The 16,290-nt window shown below is 36.4% G+C and overlaps 1 protein-coding gene and 1 long non-coding RNA gene across 2 annotated transcripts; one reads left to right on the top strand and one right to left on the bottom strand.

Moving 5' to 3' along the window:
- Positions 1-5,302: 5,302 nt before the first annotated feature.
- LOC147555599 (uncharacterized) lies at positions 5,303-6,126 on the top strand. Its single transcript, XR_015235412.1, has 2 exons — positions 5,303-5,679; positions 5,817-6,126. It is a non-coding gene; the product is annotated as an uncharacterized LOC147555599 (long non-coding RNA).
- A 3,481-nt stretch (positions 6,127-9,607) lies between these two features.
- Positions 9,608-12,750, bottom strand: LOC147555598 (uncharacterized). Its single transcript, XM_086663217.1, has one exon. The coding sequence runs from the start codon at positions 12,358-12,360 to the stop codon at positions 9,901-9,903; it is 2,460 nt and encodes an 819-aa protein (XP_086519343.1). The 5' UTR covers positions 12,361-12,750; the 3' UTR covers positions 9,608-9,900.
- Between the last annotated feature and the right edge of the window lie 3,540 nt (positions 12,751-16,290).

The following is a 16,290-nucleotide window of genomic DNA, read 5'->3' as shown; positions in this document are numbered from 1 at the left end:
ATACTCTAAGGGGACAAAATAGAACTAATCCTAAAAAGTTAAAAAGTTAGTTCCACATTTTATTAAATTTTGTCTTTCACTTCATCGTTCCCTCTTTCCACCCCACCTTTCTTCTCCAGTAGAAGATCGTCATCCGACAACTTCCGACCGAAAAATTTCAACCCAAAAATAAAATAAATTTATTTCTTTTTTCTCACATGTCTCTTTCTTCTTCTTCTTCTTCTTCTTCTTCATCTTCTTCTTCTTCTTCTTCTTCGCTTAATGTCCCTTTATATTATCTTCTTTTCTTCTTTTCTCTTTTTCTCTACCCTATATCTGGCAAAGGGGCTTTTCCCCTTCGCCGAAGAGAGAGAAAATTAAGAAAGAAAAAATAAAAACAGTTTCATTGAAGGTCATTGACCGGAAGTTGTTGGTCAGAGTCTTTCTTTCCTAGAAGAAGGGTGGGGTGGAAAGGGGGAGATATGAAATAGATGAGATATGAGATGAAGTAGGAGAGAGAAGGGAAGATGATGTGGACATTTTTTTTTGAATTAATGTTATTTTGGCTCCTAAGGGTATTTTCTCGAAAAAACTGACTTTTATCACCTTCCTTATCGAAATATCCACAAAAGTATTATATATTTTGTTTGATACACACTATATTCCAAAATCACCTCAAATTTATACTTAGATATCTACCAATGTCCATGAAATCAAAATATCTTGAAACGGTTGTGATTTCTAGAGTGGAAATCAGGTGGGTATAAGTGCCCACGGCTATTTAAGGCAACGGGTAGGGCAGACCGGCGGGTCAAGCAACTAAATTCTTTAGCTATTAGGGTAAGCGGGTTTATTGGGGAGTCCTTTTTGTTGATCCCTTCCACCATTGTCCGCTCAAGCCCATTAAAACGATCGGGTAAAGCGGATATTTGGATTTTGGTGTGATAGTCTCACATCACTCGCGAGAGTGTTCGGAGCCTAGACTATAAGTCAACGTTCGAGCTTATTATGTTTCAAGGCCTTTGAGGTGGGCTCGTGGAGACTTGACCAAGAAAAAAAACCAGTGCATGTGGATTTGGGCTTGAGGTGTCTAAAGCGCGAAAATATCGATAACTGCAAAGACTTGAGGTGTCACGAGTGGTATCAGAATCGAGTACGACTCTTCATCGAGGGTGGAGGATTGTGATAGCCCCACCACGATAGTGTAAGAAGCTTGGACGATAGGTGAACCCTCAAGCTTAGTAAGTGTCTAGGCCTTTTGGGTGGGCTCATAGAGCCTTCTCCAAGAACAAAACCTTGTACCTGTGGACTTGGATCTGAGATGTCTAAAGCGGAGACAATGTCGATAACTACTACTACGGCTTGTGGCATCAAAGTGTATCAAAGCCGAGGACCACTTTTCGTTGACGTTGGAGGATTGTGATAGTCCTAAATCGCTCGCGAGAGTGTCTGGGACCTGGGCTATAAGTGAAAGCTCAAGATTAGTAAGTGTCAAGGCCAACCCTTTCGGGTGGACTTGTGGAGCCTTTATCAAGAACAAAATCATGTACATGTGGACTTAGATTTGAGGCGTCTAAAGTGGGGGCAAAATCGATAACTACTAAGGCTTGAGACGTCACATTCGAACACTGAGAAAAACTTAAATTTGAAGGCATTGGTGTATGGGCCAAAATACGTTACCAGGAGTGCCCCAAGAAATTCACGATTAATGGGCTTACTCGGTTACCAAGCCCATGAACTAATGGCTAATGGGCCCGACCCATTCATCTTCGGGCACCCCGAAGCAACGCCAAAATAAAGAAGCGCTTTCAGCCTTTGAGGAAGAGGTCTGCCCTCGCCTCCTTACCAGGCTGAAATATGTAAGCACTTCCAACCCTGAAAGAAGAGGTTTGCCCTCGCATTCTCAAAAAACCAAAATACGAAAGCACATCCAGCCTATATAAAGAGGTCCGCCTCAAATCTTCAACATATCTCCTCCCGTATATCCGTTGGAGAGACATTACAACGATTCAAGATGACTGTACCCCGGATATACCCGTTAGGGGGTTAGGAAATTCATATTAATGGTGACAACCCATGCGTTACCACCATTAAAGATGACAACTCATCGTCGGGTAAGAGTAGACCCAAGACACTATAAAAGGACGAAACCAAGAATGATACAGATCATCCGATCTCAGACAAAAATACTCATCATTGAATTCCCGATTAATACACTCGATCATCTAGTGATCGCCTAACTTATCCATATTCCACTGATATCACTATCAAGCACTCTAATATCATCTGGTCATCACCTAAGACATTACGCTACTTTCTCTCATACAGAGGGACCATCTGATCATCAACGAGCATATTGAGTGATCATTTAATAACTTTCTCTCTCCTCAGCGACTTGACAACCAAGGGAGGTCGATCATTACTTTCTCACTGTTGGGCGATCAGACAACGAAGGAAGATCGACCATTACTTTCTCTCTCTTGGGCAACTAACAACCAAGGAAGGGCGACCTACCATTATCTCTCCTAACGATCAACGTAGGCAAGCTACTTTATCTCTCCTGAAGGTCAGACTTTCCTTACCTGACCCACGTGAATATTTGCAAGGTCAGATTCTAAAGCTTTCCACTCTATTTACGGTGCATATCCCCAAACAAGGCATACCTCATAGGATGTCTTAACCTCTCTCCAACCAAGTCAGTCAACCCGTAAGAGATCGAGCTCCGACCACTCTGCGAGCCGTGCCTAGACTCCGACCATTATTCAATCGACGGTAACATTCGAAGGACATCGTTCACGTACATTTTACTTCTCTTGCAAGCTTACTGACTTGACCGTCGGAACCCCCTTAGGACGGTACCATCTAGGTGTCCCAAGGGACTTACGGTCACATGCGTTTTTGGCTCTTTTGTCACAGGTTAAGCCCAAAGAAGTCGTCGGTGTCCGCAAAAATATTAACAGGTGGAGGTTCGACATCCGGTCAACGGCCCGGTCCAGCTGACTTCTTGACCCACGATTTCTTACCCTCACAATAGGTCAAACACCCCTTTATGCAAGGCTTTAGTTTCGAACCCAACATACAAAGAAGTCTCTATTATGCTTTCATAAAAGCTTTGCATGCTATTCCCAATTTTAAAGGGCGATGTGAGAGTGAGACTATCAATTTCAGTTTCTCACTTCTTTTTGCTTTGAGAGTTATAGTTGTGAGAATAGTGCCACATGGAAGAAGGGCTATCTAGCAATCAAGAATATAATGTCTAGGTCATCTCCACTCATAGCCAATTGGTTTTGAGTTGGATGACCACAAACTAACATGATATCAGAGCTAGGACCACACGTGATAGGTTTAAAAGTCACACGCGCTCCACGTCACCCAAAAAAAAATGTGTTAGGCTAACCACGGCACACGTGAGGGGGCGTGTGCGAATAGTCCACATGAGAGAAGGGCTATCTAGCAACCAATAATATAATGTCTAGGTCCTCTCCACTTATAACCAATTGGTTTTGAGTTGGATGACCACAATATAGTGTCACATTATAAGCACAAGGTAAATTTTGCAGGAGATTGTGTGTTCTTCTTCTGTAAGTAAAATGTGTTGTTTTAAGTGCATTGGTGCCCAGGTTATCAACATTGTGTGTGGCTTTTTTGTGTGTTTATTTCGATAGATCATTGCTTTTGAAATTCATATCAAAACAAATTAAATATTAAATAGAGAAATGGTAGAAGAAGACTACATAAATAGAACACCTTCAGACCTTAATCACCTTATTATGAATCAATTGGCTATCGAGAGTGAAAAAATCCAACAAGAGAAAGCAAAAGAGTTGACTCGAAAATAAAGACAGTAAATTTGAATTGGTTTGGAGTAGCCTTTGGTTTATAGCCGCTAAAATACCAGCATTACTCTGATTCTATTGTGCCACAACCTTAGTCACCTATGAGAAACTAAGGACAATCATCTACAACTCGAGTAACCTCTGTCATCACTACGACCATCATTTATCAATCTCGGGTAATACACGCATGATAATAATTTTGTTTAGATGCTGATTCAAATAAGTGATAGTACAATTCTTTTAGTGGGCTTTAGATTACTCAAAATATTGAAAGAGAAACACTTGGAAGGAGTATGTATATAGGTTATAGAAAAAACAATTTTGATCACTAACATATGACAGGGGAGACCCATATCAAAATGATGATAATTTTAGGTCCCCAGTCACACACAGACACCCACCACAAAGTTTGAGGAACCATAAATTACTCAAACAAAACAGATATTTTATTGGTTTGTTTTCTTTTTCAGAAAAAGAAATATGAAGATAAAGAAAGAGAAAGAGAGAGAGATAGGATAGACTATAGAGAGAGAGAGAGGGACCCATGTTGAATGACTAAAGGTACTTTAGAGAAAGAAGAGAGAGACCCTCGACTTTTACGCGGGTGCTTCTGCTGCTTGTTCTGTTACCTCTGGGGTTTTTCTGGCCTGACCTATATATAATACAGCAGCAATTCTGCAGCTGGTTTGCTGGGTGATTTAATGGTTTTTAAGATGGGTCATTGGATGGACTTCCTTCTCACTCCTCTTTCCTTGTACTTCAGTCAAGTCTTTCTATGTTTTTGTATGTTTTTGTTTATATCCACAAAATAATGTTTTGATTTTTTTTGAATTAGGTTTGCCACAAGATCACAATATCATTAATTCACAATAGTATGGAGAGAGATGTAGCTAAGAAATTTGAGACCCCATGCTAAATTTAAAATGGAACTATTTATATGATAATATTAAAGTAGAGAGTAGGAAAGGAGAGTACGAGAAAAAAAAAATCTCATTACGACTTACTATTGTGCCTTACAAGCTTATCACGAAGGCTACATTCATGCGCATATAATTATGTAAGTATGTATGTGGAAATGGAGTGAACTGGTGTAAGTAAAAAACTTCTTATATGGTGTTACTCATTGTAGGACGCAAGTTTGAACTCTCTCACCCAATTTAATCAGGTAAACTTGTTAAGGCTGACATTTCAAACAATATTATCTCATTCACAACTATGAGTTTGTTTTAAGCAAACTTTGGCTCTAGCCTCGGTATATAACTAGATGGGATGAACACAATTGTGCACAACACTAAGACATCCTACGAGTGTAGTTTTCTCATGAACTTCACAAAGTTTTCTAGTATTACGCATTGCAACTATATAAGGCACCCATGTGTGGTGGGGGCCGATGCGGGCTCAGGGCTTGCACCCTTCCACACGCTACAGATAATGACTGAGTGACTATAAATTTTCAAATATGTGATCATTGCACCATATGTTGTTTATGCAATATGAGTTACACAAACATACATATTATTGTAGCAAACCGTCATAAGTTTATGTTCAGTTTTCCCTAATCTCAGTTGTTGGTCATACCAAATCCATATGCTCATTCCCTAGGCTATCACATAAGATCATGAAAATTTTAAGGGTTGTATTACATAGAACGTGTGGAGTGTGCTTTTGATCCTGGCGGTGTCACTCTCTTTCTGAAACGAGTCATATTTCGTTACGAAATCTTCTACTACTACTTCAACTTCTTACCAGTTCGAAATTTGAGGCCTTCTTACGGATTATCGCCTCTAGAAGTGTTTTCCCTAATTATCAAGTAATCTATCATCTTTCCTTAAGCTGGTTATGAAAGATCTGCAGAAAGATGACAGTGAGAATTCTTCCTTTTGTATTTTGTTCTGGACTTCAAGATTTTTTTACTTGGTTTTTGTTATTCTAGTTGTTGATTGTGATGACAAAAAATGTTGCAGTTACGTTGTTTCCAACAAAAAATTACTCAAAATTCAGGCTCCTTTATACCCCATTTGGATTGGCTTGACCTTTTCCTCACCGTGGGTGTTAGTAGTTGCAAGTAGTCGGATTCTTCTCGCCCTACGATACAACCATAATAGACTTTGCTTTATACTGTTTTTTTATATTCTAATTTCAAGGATACTCATTTCATTTTTTCTTTTCATTATGTCTTTTTTTTTTTTTTGTTGAAATTTCTTTTTAGCTAGTTGTGGATCTTATCTTCATAACTTCTTGTTCTTTTTTTGATGAAGTCATAACTTCTTGTTGTATCAATAAAAATAGTTAGTTGAATTAAATAAAAAAATCAATGGGAAAGTGAGCAAATTAATAATATACTATTTTTTTTTGTTGAACTAAAATTAATAATATACTAGTAAACTATAATTTATAAATCAAGAGAGAGAGAGAGAGAGAGAGACACGAGGCAAAGAAGGGAGGGGTGTAGGATCTTGCCAAAAGGAACAAGACCAGTCCTTGTCTTTTGACAATCCTGTCGGCTTCTTTCATATTTATATATTATACTGTTTACAGTATAAATAATTCATTTAAGAGGCCTGCCTAGCTAGGATCTATATACAACCATCACATAGGATAGGAGCAGCCAAACCCCCCTTTCAATCAAACTACTCAAACCCCTCTCTCTATACTAGGCTAGCTACTATTCTCTCTCATCTTCACTTGTATATTTTGCCCTTTTAGTATGCTTGGTAAAGCCCTAGAAAGGGGACCAAAGTTCTTGGGGCAAAGAGCTGAGAGATGATAGGGCTATTAGGTGAGACAAAAACCATATGTCCATATGATGACTTCACTCAACTAGAATGGGGGAAGGTTGTCATACCAAAATGCATGATTGTGGGAGTATTCTAATCTGAAATTTCAAGTCTACAAATATCTAAGACATTACTTGGGAGTTCACGGATGTCTATTACTTACATTTCGATCAACGGAGCTTTTCTGCAACACTATTAACGACACTTTAGTATCGCATCCTTGCGGTTTTTTTCCAATGATTTTTGTGGCACTTATTTCCTTGGTCAAATAAATCTCAATGGTGTTTTTTGTGACAGTTTTCGTCATATTTCTTGAGAAGCTTTTTTTAGAGGGGTTGGGCAAAAGGCCCAAAATCAGCCCAACAATATGCATCAGGCCCACTGCAGATAAAGAATGAGGGGCAGGTCCAAAAAAGTCAGGCTAGGGGTGGAATTTCCGAAACACCCTTCTTCTTTTTGAAATTTACGAAACGACCATCGAAAAATTCCCGGGAAACTCGAAAATTTCTGACAAATAATCTGACACGCCTCCCATCAGACTGTGTACTTTCCATAAATTCACAAAATTGCCATCGAAAAATTCCCGGGAAATGCGAATTTTTTTGAAAAATAGTCTGACGCACCTGACATTAAACCTTGTACTTTCCACGAATTTACAGAATTGCCATTACAAAATTTACCAACTTGCCATTTTCGTTCTTTTTTCCAGATTTATTTCTTATTTCTTATTTATTTTCTCCCACACATATTTCTCTCTCCAATCTCAACAAATTTCGTTTTTTTTTCCAGATTTATTTCTGATCTCTTTCCAATCTCAACAAATTTCTTCATTTTTGGTAGTATTTCATTGATTTGTATAAAGAAATTTTCTTGTGTACCAGGAACTATTTAGTGTACTGGTCATTTTTTAGATATGTACTACACATTTTTGTACTGAGAATTTTCTTGTGTACCAAGAATTGTTCTGTGTACAAGTCATTTGGTTATGTACTAGAAATTTTTGTAGTGGGAATTTTCTTGTGTACCGGGAATTGTTCTGTGTACACGCCATTTGGTTATGTACTAGACATTTTTGTACTGGGGAATTTTCTTGTGCACCGAGAATTGTTCTATGTACTGGACATTTGGTTTAGTACTGGACACTTTTGAACTGGGAATTTTCTCCTGTACCGGAAATGGTTCTGTGCACTGGACATTTGGTTATGTACTTTGATGTTTTTAGAGATGAAGAAGATAAAATGTGAAACAAATAAGAGTGATGAAGAAGAAAAATAAGAACATAAAACTTTTAGAGAGAGAAAGACAGAAAACTTTAATGTTTTTAGAGATTGAAAGAGATGAAGAAGATAAAATGTGAAACAAAATAAGAATGATGAACACCCAAAAATGAGAACATAAAACTTTTAGAGAGAGTAAGAACAGAAAATTGATGTTTTTAGAGATTGAAAGAGATGAAGAAAATAAAATGTGAAACAAAAAAGAATGATGAACATCCAAAAATAAGAAAATAAAACTTTTAGAGAGAGAAAGAAAAGAAAATTTATGTTTTTAGAGATTGAAAGAGATGAAGAAGATAAAATGTGAAAAACAAAATAAGAATGATGAAGAAGATTTTTGGATGTATAAATAAGAAGAAAGAAGGAGTTGAAACAAAATATAATGGGAGGGATCCAAAAAAATTGGCTGAAATTTCGTCAAAAAATGGCGCCATTTTTGAATTTTCAGAAAATCTGAATGTTTCTCTGACATGACGTCATGTACGGGGAATTAATTGCTTCGCTGTCGTCCGTCAGATTGTCAGAAAACACAGAACTTTCCCGTGGAGGGGTAAAAGAGAGATAAATAAAATAAAAACCAGAAAACTGTGAGCTGTCCTGATAATTTGGACTGGGTTCTAATTTTTTTTTTTGGCTGGGGGTAATGCTTATTTACCCTCTATTTTTTGGGCCTCTCTCTCAAAAATCCCTTTTTTTACGTGTTTGACGATGTTTTTTGGACATCCTTGCAACTCAAAACACTTTTGTTGACGCTTTTGGCCTTCTATGTGACCCTTATCTTTTATGCCACTTTTTTGGCGGACTTTTGGTTGTACTTTTGGATAGTGACGCTCCTTTATGGTGACACTATTTTGGCAGTTTGGCAACCATTATTGCAACACATTTCCGATACTGTTCCTCTTTGCAACGCTGTTGCGATACTTTTGTACATTTTTCCCATCACTTTTTGCTAGGCTCTCGCAACACGTCTGTCGACGCTTTTTTGCTGCACGTTTGTCAATAAATGGTTTCTAACCGTGGTGTAATCACCCGGAGTTGGAAGTATGTAGAAATCGCAGTATTGATACAATTTCCACATTTTAAATGCTCTCACAAGAGGGCTGCCTGTAGCAATAGGCCCCTGTAAACTTACCCCATGGATCATTCTGGTTCATCCATAAATTTTATACGCACCGCAAAATATCTAAGCACAGGGCGTATCAAAGCTTTAGACCAATCTCATAACCTATGCAGGGGTGTTTGTTCAACTGCATTAACCTACCTAAGATGAGATGATGAGATCTGAGGCTAAGAAATAAAGCACCATGTATTTTACGGGCACCACCTAAATCTAACTACCCGACTAGGAAATAGCTTTGGCGGCTAACTCTTCAATAGGCACACGGTCAGATCCCTGGTCTCCTCTCACAGCTTGGGAGCTTACTATTCCATGTTCTATTTCACATTGGGGGTCTTTTCACCTTCCCTCACGATACTACTTCGCTATCAGTCACTGAGTGGTTGGGCCTTACCTGCCTCAGCTCGTGAGAGTTTATATGTGCCTGCTACTCGAGTCACGCCTACCTGACTTGAGAATGTGGCCGGATATAGCCGTGACTTGGGTGAAGGTGGTTCACACGAGTGCCCCTCCGGATTAATCCTTAACCCATGTAACTTACAAAACACATTACAAAATAAACAAATAAATGTCAATAAAAATTTAAGTAAACCAAAATCAAAATTAACAAGGATATGGTTGTACTCTATGAAGAAGGAAAGTTAGTTGATTTCAGTAGCAGATCAAACATAGTAATCAAAGTGACTTTTATGCACAACAAAAACCATAACAAAGAAGTTCAAATAATGAGAAGATAATCAAAACTCAAATACTCTCTATGATAAATTCATTCCTTAGATATAGATCAAAACAACTATGATTTTCAACATTAGCTTATTACGGAACCGACCGTCTTCCGCCCCAAAAGTGCAAGCATTCGCGAATAAAAGGCTCGGGCGAATTCTATCAGCTCCTCAAGTAAGTGGGTTGTGGTTTTAGGACTCGGGAGCTAGCTTAATCGATGATCTTATTGGTTCCGATTTGCACCTCATAAGCACCAAGGGTTCATATGCCATGGTCTTTACTAGCTTTTGTTCTATCATACTCGCCATTGATAAGACGACTTTTCTTCCTGGATTCAACGAGCATGAAGAAGATAATGGTCGTCTTTGTCGTTGTTGTTGTTGTTGGTAGTGGTGATGTTTTCGTCGTTGATTTTGAACATCAATGGCAGCCTTATTGTTGAGAATGAGTTGAGGTGGTCTTGAATTATCATCATAATATGGCCATGAAGAACTAATGAAATTCCCATTACAGAGCCAAGTCTCTTTAGAAACTTCCATTGATAGCTTTGGCTCACACATCATCATCCACATCATTGAATCTGGTAATACCACTTTCTTACTTTCTATTTCTTTTTCTTCTGGTTTTGATGATTCTTCTCCTTCTTCCTCACAACCTTCATTTTCATTGATGTTTTCCTTCTCTTTATCTATCACTATGATTCCAACCTTATTTTGGGTTCTTTCTTTTTCTTCCATTACCAACTTCTCAACTCCCTCTTCCAATTCCAAACCCAATTCTTCTTCTTCTTTTTCTTCTTGTGCTCTGGCTATTGCTAGTTCTGAATCTTCTCTATCTAACTTCCCCGATGGTGCTATCGAAATTCTTTCGTTTTCTTCTACTCCTGTTTCTTCCTCTTGCAAATTTGGTTCTTTTTCTATACAGCTTAGATCATTCATACCTTCAATCTTTTCGACGACTTCTTGCTCTTTTTCTTCCTCTACTACTAACAACATGAATTCTTCTTCTAGTTCTTGGTTTTCCGTTACTTCTCCTATCTTATGATCTTCTTCTACTTTATCCAACTTGGGTTCTTGTAATTCTTGGTGTTCCATATCCTCCACTTCTTGGACTTCTACTAGTACTTCTTCTTCTTCCAGCATGGGCTCTGGATTTTTTATTCTTGAGTTTTCAAATAGCTCTTGATCTTCATCCAATAGTGTTTTCAGTATGGGCTCTTCATCTAATACTAATATTTTTGGGGTTTCCTCTGATACAATATTTAATCCAAGTACTTCTTCAAATTCTTCTTGTACTTCCAACATAAATTCTTCTTCTGTTTTTGGGGGATTAAGTACTTCAATGTCACAATTTACATCTTCATCTTCTTCAACTTCTTGCAAAATTGTTCCTTCTTGTGGTGTTTGATTCTTCCCAATTTCAATCAATGACTCATTTGCCATGACTTCTTCATTTTGATCCAATCCCTTTTCTTCTACTCCTCCATTTCTTCTTGCATCTTCTTCTTCTTCTTGTTGTAGTTGTTCTTCTTCTTGGTTCTCCTCGAATTCGTGGTTTTCTTGGTTTTCATCTATAGACCATTTGTCTGTTAGTTCCTCAGCTAACTTCTGTTCTTCTGCTAGCTCTGTTTCCATCCCTTCTTCATCTTCATCTTCTTCATCATGTTCTTCGTCGCTGTAATCGCCGTCTTCTTTAGTAGCTTCGGGTGAATCGCAGTAACGACTAGCTAAAGAAGCAAGCTTAGATGGATCAGATCTGCATCTCATCAACAACAAAGCATTTTTAGGAGGTAAACAAATACTTACCCTCTTCTCATCTTCTTCTTCTTCCATTACCATCAAATTTTCTCTCTCTACTTCCTCTTCTTCTACTTCAAACACCATATCCATCCGATCCCTCTTCTCTTCTTCTTCTTCTTCCAAATCTTGATCCTGCAATGTCATCAACCACCTTGCCAAAATAGGAGCACAAGAAGTAGTAGTAGTAGTGGAAGTCCTATTAGCTTCTTTCCCCCATTTCTCTTCTTTCTCTCTCTTACCCATTGAAGGTGAACATGGAGATCTTCCACAGGGAAGAAAACAGTTCAAATCTGAACCAAATGACCTTAATGCTTCACAAATTGTAAAAGGAAAATGAACCCATTTCTGATTTCTATATGGCAAACAAGAATGCTGATGATTCTGTTGTTGATTATCTTGCAAAATTTCATCTTGGGTGTGATCAGATTTTCTGAAACTCACTTTGGGATTTCTTCTTCTTTTAGCTAAAATCTTCTTCCCCTGTTTCTTAGTCTTCACACGAACTTGACCAATACAAGTAACTTTAGGAGATGAAGGTTCAGGAGTTTCAAAAGAACAACCTCGTTTCTTACTACTTCCAGTCGCCGGAAACATCATCGGAGAGAATTGACCAGATTTAATACTACCATTTCTTCTTATAATTCTCCTAGAAGATGAAATTGATAAAGTGGGTTCACGTGATTTTTCATTCTTATGATGATTTGGACTTCGAATTGATTTAGAAGATGGGATCTTCATTAAAGTAGAATTTGAAGAAGGTCTTGAAGTAAAACAGAGAAATAATTCATTACTTGTAGTTCCCCCACTTCTATGGTTTCTCTCAAAATCCATTCTTCTTTCTTTATCACTCATTCATTACTCAATACTCATAGAAGAATCAAAATCTAGAGAGAGAAAATAAAATGGGTAATGGTCTGGGTAGATTCCAACTACTGAAATTCTAAATTTGAAGAACAGAGACAGCAAACAAGTTCCAAAGTGGGGTTAAAGTGAAGTGAAATCTATCTTCAATTAGTGAGTGAGATGATAATGATGATGATTATTCATAAAAACCCAGAAATCAAATGAAAAAAATCAGCTTTTGAAATTACTGGAGTAGTATAATTGTGAGGAAACTATAGGAGGAACTTGAAAGGAAGGACAAAGTACAGAGGAATCCTAACCAAAATCAGGTAGAGAGAGAGAGAGGAGAGAGAAAGATGAGTCAAAGTTTGACCAACAAAATCAATCGCATGCGGACAAAAGGCTTTTTCTTCTCAACCGTGATGGGTTAACTCCCCACCTCACTCCCTTGTCTACCGTATTAGAATTAGACAAGGGAGTGTTTTTTCATTTTCAGTCCCCGCAAGTGTTTGAACTTTTAAAAACACCCATATTTTTATGTGCCACATAGGCAAGATAGTGTACAAGGGAGTAAGGTGGGAGGGAACTTTATCATTTTTCTTTTCTTCTTCACATTCACCACCTTCTAGGGAAACTAAAAACTTTCACTTGCAGAAAAGTTACCAAAAAAGCATCTCAATTAAACAAACAGATTAAGAATAATAATCTTATCTCTCTCCATTAGCACATGATAATAAACTTCTAACTTTCTTTTAGCTAATATAACTATTAGTACTATGTTTCCTTTGATCAATTTTAACTAGTGTTGTGTCTCTTCACTTGCTTTAAGCATTATTTTCTAGTAATTCAACTTAAAAACTCTTGAGATTTTGGAGTGTCAAAATGGACCGTATAACTAGTAGTTCTAAAGGGTAATCCGTATAACTAAAAACTAAATATAAATTATTAACAAATAGTCTCAGTTTTAATGTAAAACCGAGAGACTATTGCAAAACAACTCAAAATCTGTGGGAGACAACTTGTGGTTTTTTCATATAAAAATTCAAACTCATTTTTCATAATAATATTCAAGGCTTCTTAGGTAGTCGTTTTATGTCCAATAGTTTCATGTTGTGTTATCTTCTTATTCAACCCCTCAAGCCTTGATGTTTTATCTTCATAGCGTAATCAATGTGATTTGATTTGTCGACTCTTATAATGTACGTACATAAATAAATAAATTAATAAAAATCACATTTACTTTCATGATAATTCATGTTTGCCCCTCTGTCCCATTTGTTCTTTTTGACAACAAACTCTAAGAATTCATACAGACCTCACTGCTACAACACGAGGATAGAATATGAAATTACAACATGAAACGACTAAACACACAATCTTAAACACGAGATGGACCTTTAGAGGCTCGTATGAAGATCCTTAAAGACCACCCCTTATTTTGTTAATACTTATAGTTACATTACATGGAATACTTGAATACCTTTTTCTTTTGTTGAAAGAGAATCCTTGAATACCTGAGCTCTAGTTTTTGTTACTTAAGTTAAAAGTACAAACCACTAGACCAAAGATTAATTTAAGCTCTTAATCCCACTTTACCAACAATATCTCGCGAATGTGAGTTTGACTTCATTTTCTTGGATTTACATTCAACGTCTGGCAAAATTATCTTTTCACTCGGGAGTTTCTTGTGCTAAAATTGTTTATATTCTATCTACATTATCTTTTTACTCTGGAATTTCTTGCTAAAATTGTTTGTATTTTATATATTTTTGTCATTCTTCTCATCTTTTTCTTATTTCTTTCTTTTCCATCTTTAACTTTTTTCGCCTTTACTCATCTTTCCTTTGTCCGCTCATCTGTGATAAAGGAAAAGACACCTTTGTCTAAGATGTGGCAAATGAAATTTCGGTTTGGTTTTGTTTAGTTTGTGGTCATCCAATGCAAAATTAGTTGGTGTAGGATTATTTTCACACGTCTCCTTACGTGTAGCCTTTTTGAAGTCCAACACATGTATTTTTTTCTTTTCAAGTGACGTAGAACACGTGTGACTTTTAAACCTATCACATGTGAGCCTAACTTATGACACCATGTTAAATTTGTGGTCATCCAACTCAAAACCAGCTAACAATAAGTGAAAATGACTTAAACATTTATTATTGGTTGATGGATATATACCCCTTTTTCCTACGTGGAATAGGACTATTCTCACCGTTTTTCTACATTTTCGAAAATATATAGGAGTAGATGTATAAAGTCATTAGGCTAACCCTTAGTTTATGGGATTGAATTAACTAGAACAATGTGACTTTTGACTCAACATTTGGGAAGAGTAGTTCTTGAAAGGGCAAAATAAACAAATGAGTACACGCTCTCGAGCTTCACAAAAGTTTTGAACTTTTCTAGCCGTTAGGCCCCCCATGAGGAATCTCTCCTCTCAAATTTATCAACAACTGAAAAATGAAAAAGCATCTCTCTCTCTCTTGCACATGTGTTTGTGTATGTGTGGGGTGAAAGTTGGGAAACATTCAACGGTCACAAAATCCAGAAAGGTATCACGTGTCTTGATTGATTCCGGATTAGTTGTCCCAAGATGTTCTCATTATTATTTATATTAATAAATTTTTCCATCATAGAGAAGGTGTTTATCCATCTATATTTTGGTTTCTTTAATTTTAACATGCCAAAGAACACCCTTTTGTTTGATTATATACATTCTAAAATCATCATTTTTAATCCATTAATTTCATTCTTCTTTTTGGTTTTGTTGGTCATTTTTTGTTTATAGAAACCTAATCTTGAAGAAATTATGCTATAGTATGTTTCTTTTTGTCTTAATCCAGTGTACTAAACTATATTCTTTCTTGTTACGATCGATATTTATAATTTTATATTTGTTTAATCTCACGAAATATCAGAAACAACAGAAGATTAAACATAGATCTAAAGAAATATGATATTATCACTGGATGCAAACATAACATACTAACTTTGAAGGAATCATTGAATAAGGAATAAACATAAAGATCTTAAACAGTTATGAAAATTTTAGGGTTTTAGTTATGAATCATTGAATAAGGAATAAACATAAAGATCTGAAACAGTTATGAAAATTTTAGAGAGAGAAAATAAACATCATACATTCGAAGTTAATGAATTAGTAAACAGATCTTATAGATATGTATCATAAATCTGATACGAACTATAATCGAGCGGAATAATTAGGGTTTTAGTTATAAGAAGAAATATTAGATATTAACAATGGTGTTATAAAGATTTCGAAAGTATTAAACCTGATAAATGATGAATTTGGACAGCAATATAATGTAGAAGAAGAAGATTTTCTGAGTTTAATGGAGGTTTGTCAACTGAATCGGTTTTAGAGAGATCAAATAAAGAGTTTCTGTTACTGAAAATAATGACGATATCCTTACTTTGGATAGAAACATGATTGAAGAGAAATATGGGAGATAAATATGAAAAAAGATATGCATAGATTTCGAAGGTAAATCAGTTATAAAATATGGAAAGGTTAGATTAGAGATTATGAAATCAGTTATAAAATATGGAAAGGTTAGATTAGAGATTATGAAATAGTATTTATAATTTTACTAGGTATAACCCGTGCCTCCGGCACGGTACAATTCATCGAATGCGATAAAAAAGTCATGATATTACACTGCAACACTAAAATGACCTCATATATGACTTAAACTAAGGTTATGCTTTTATGAAAATCTGAAATGAGAAATGGAGAAACCAATTACATGTTTAAGAGAGTACATTAGTGATATGTATTGACCTAGGACGATTGTCCTCCGCATAGAAAACTCTGCTCCCATAGAAAACGTATCAATTTTTATTCCCAATACATGGGCAGTAATTAGAATCGAAATATTTTTATTGAAAATAAAAATATCAATTTTTTATAAATTGAAATTT

This window comes from Eschscholzia californica, unplaced genomic scaffold (genome assembly GCF_041429995.1).
Source record: "Eschscholzia californica isolate CP2 unplaced genomic scaffold, dmEscCali1.0.p SCAF_2, whole genome shotgun sequence".
Classification (NCBI taxonomy): domain Eukaryota; kingdom Viridiplantae; phylum Streptophyta; class Magnoliopsida; order Ranunculales; family Papaveraceae; genus Eschscholzia; species Eschscholzia californica.
The sequence above is the reverse complement of the archived record's forward strand: the minus strand, read 5'-3'. Positions and strand labels throughout refer to the sequence as shown.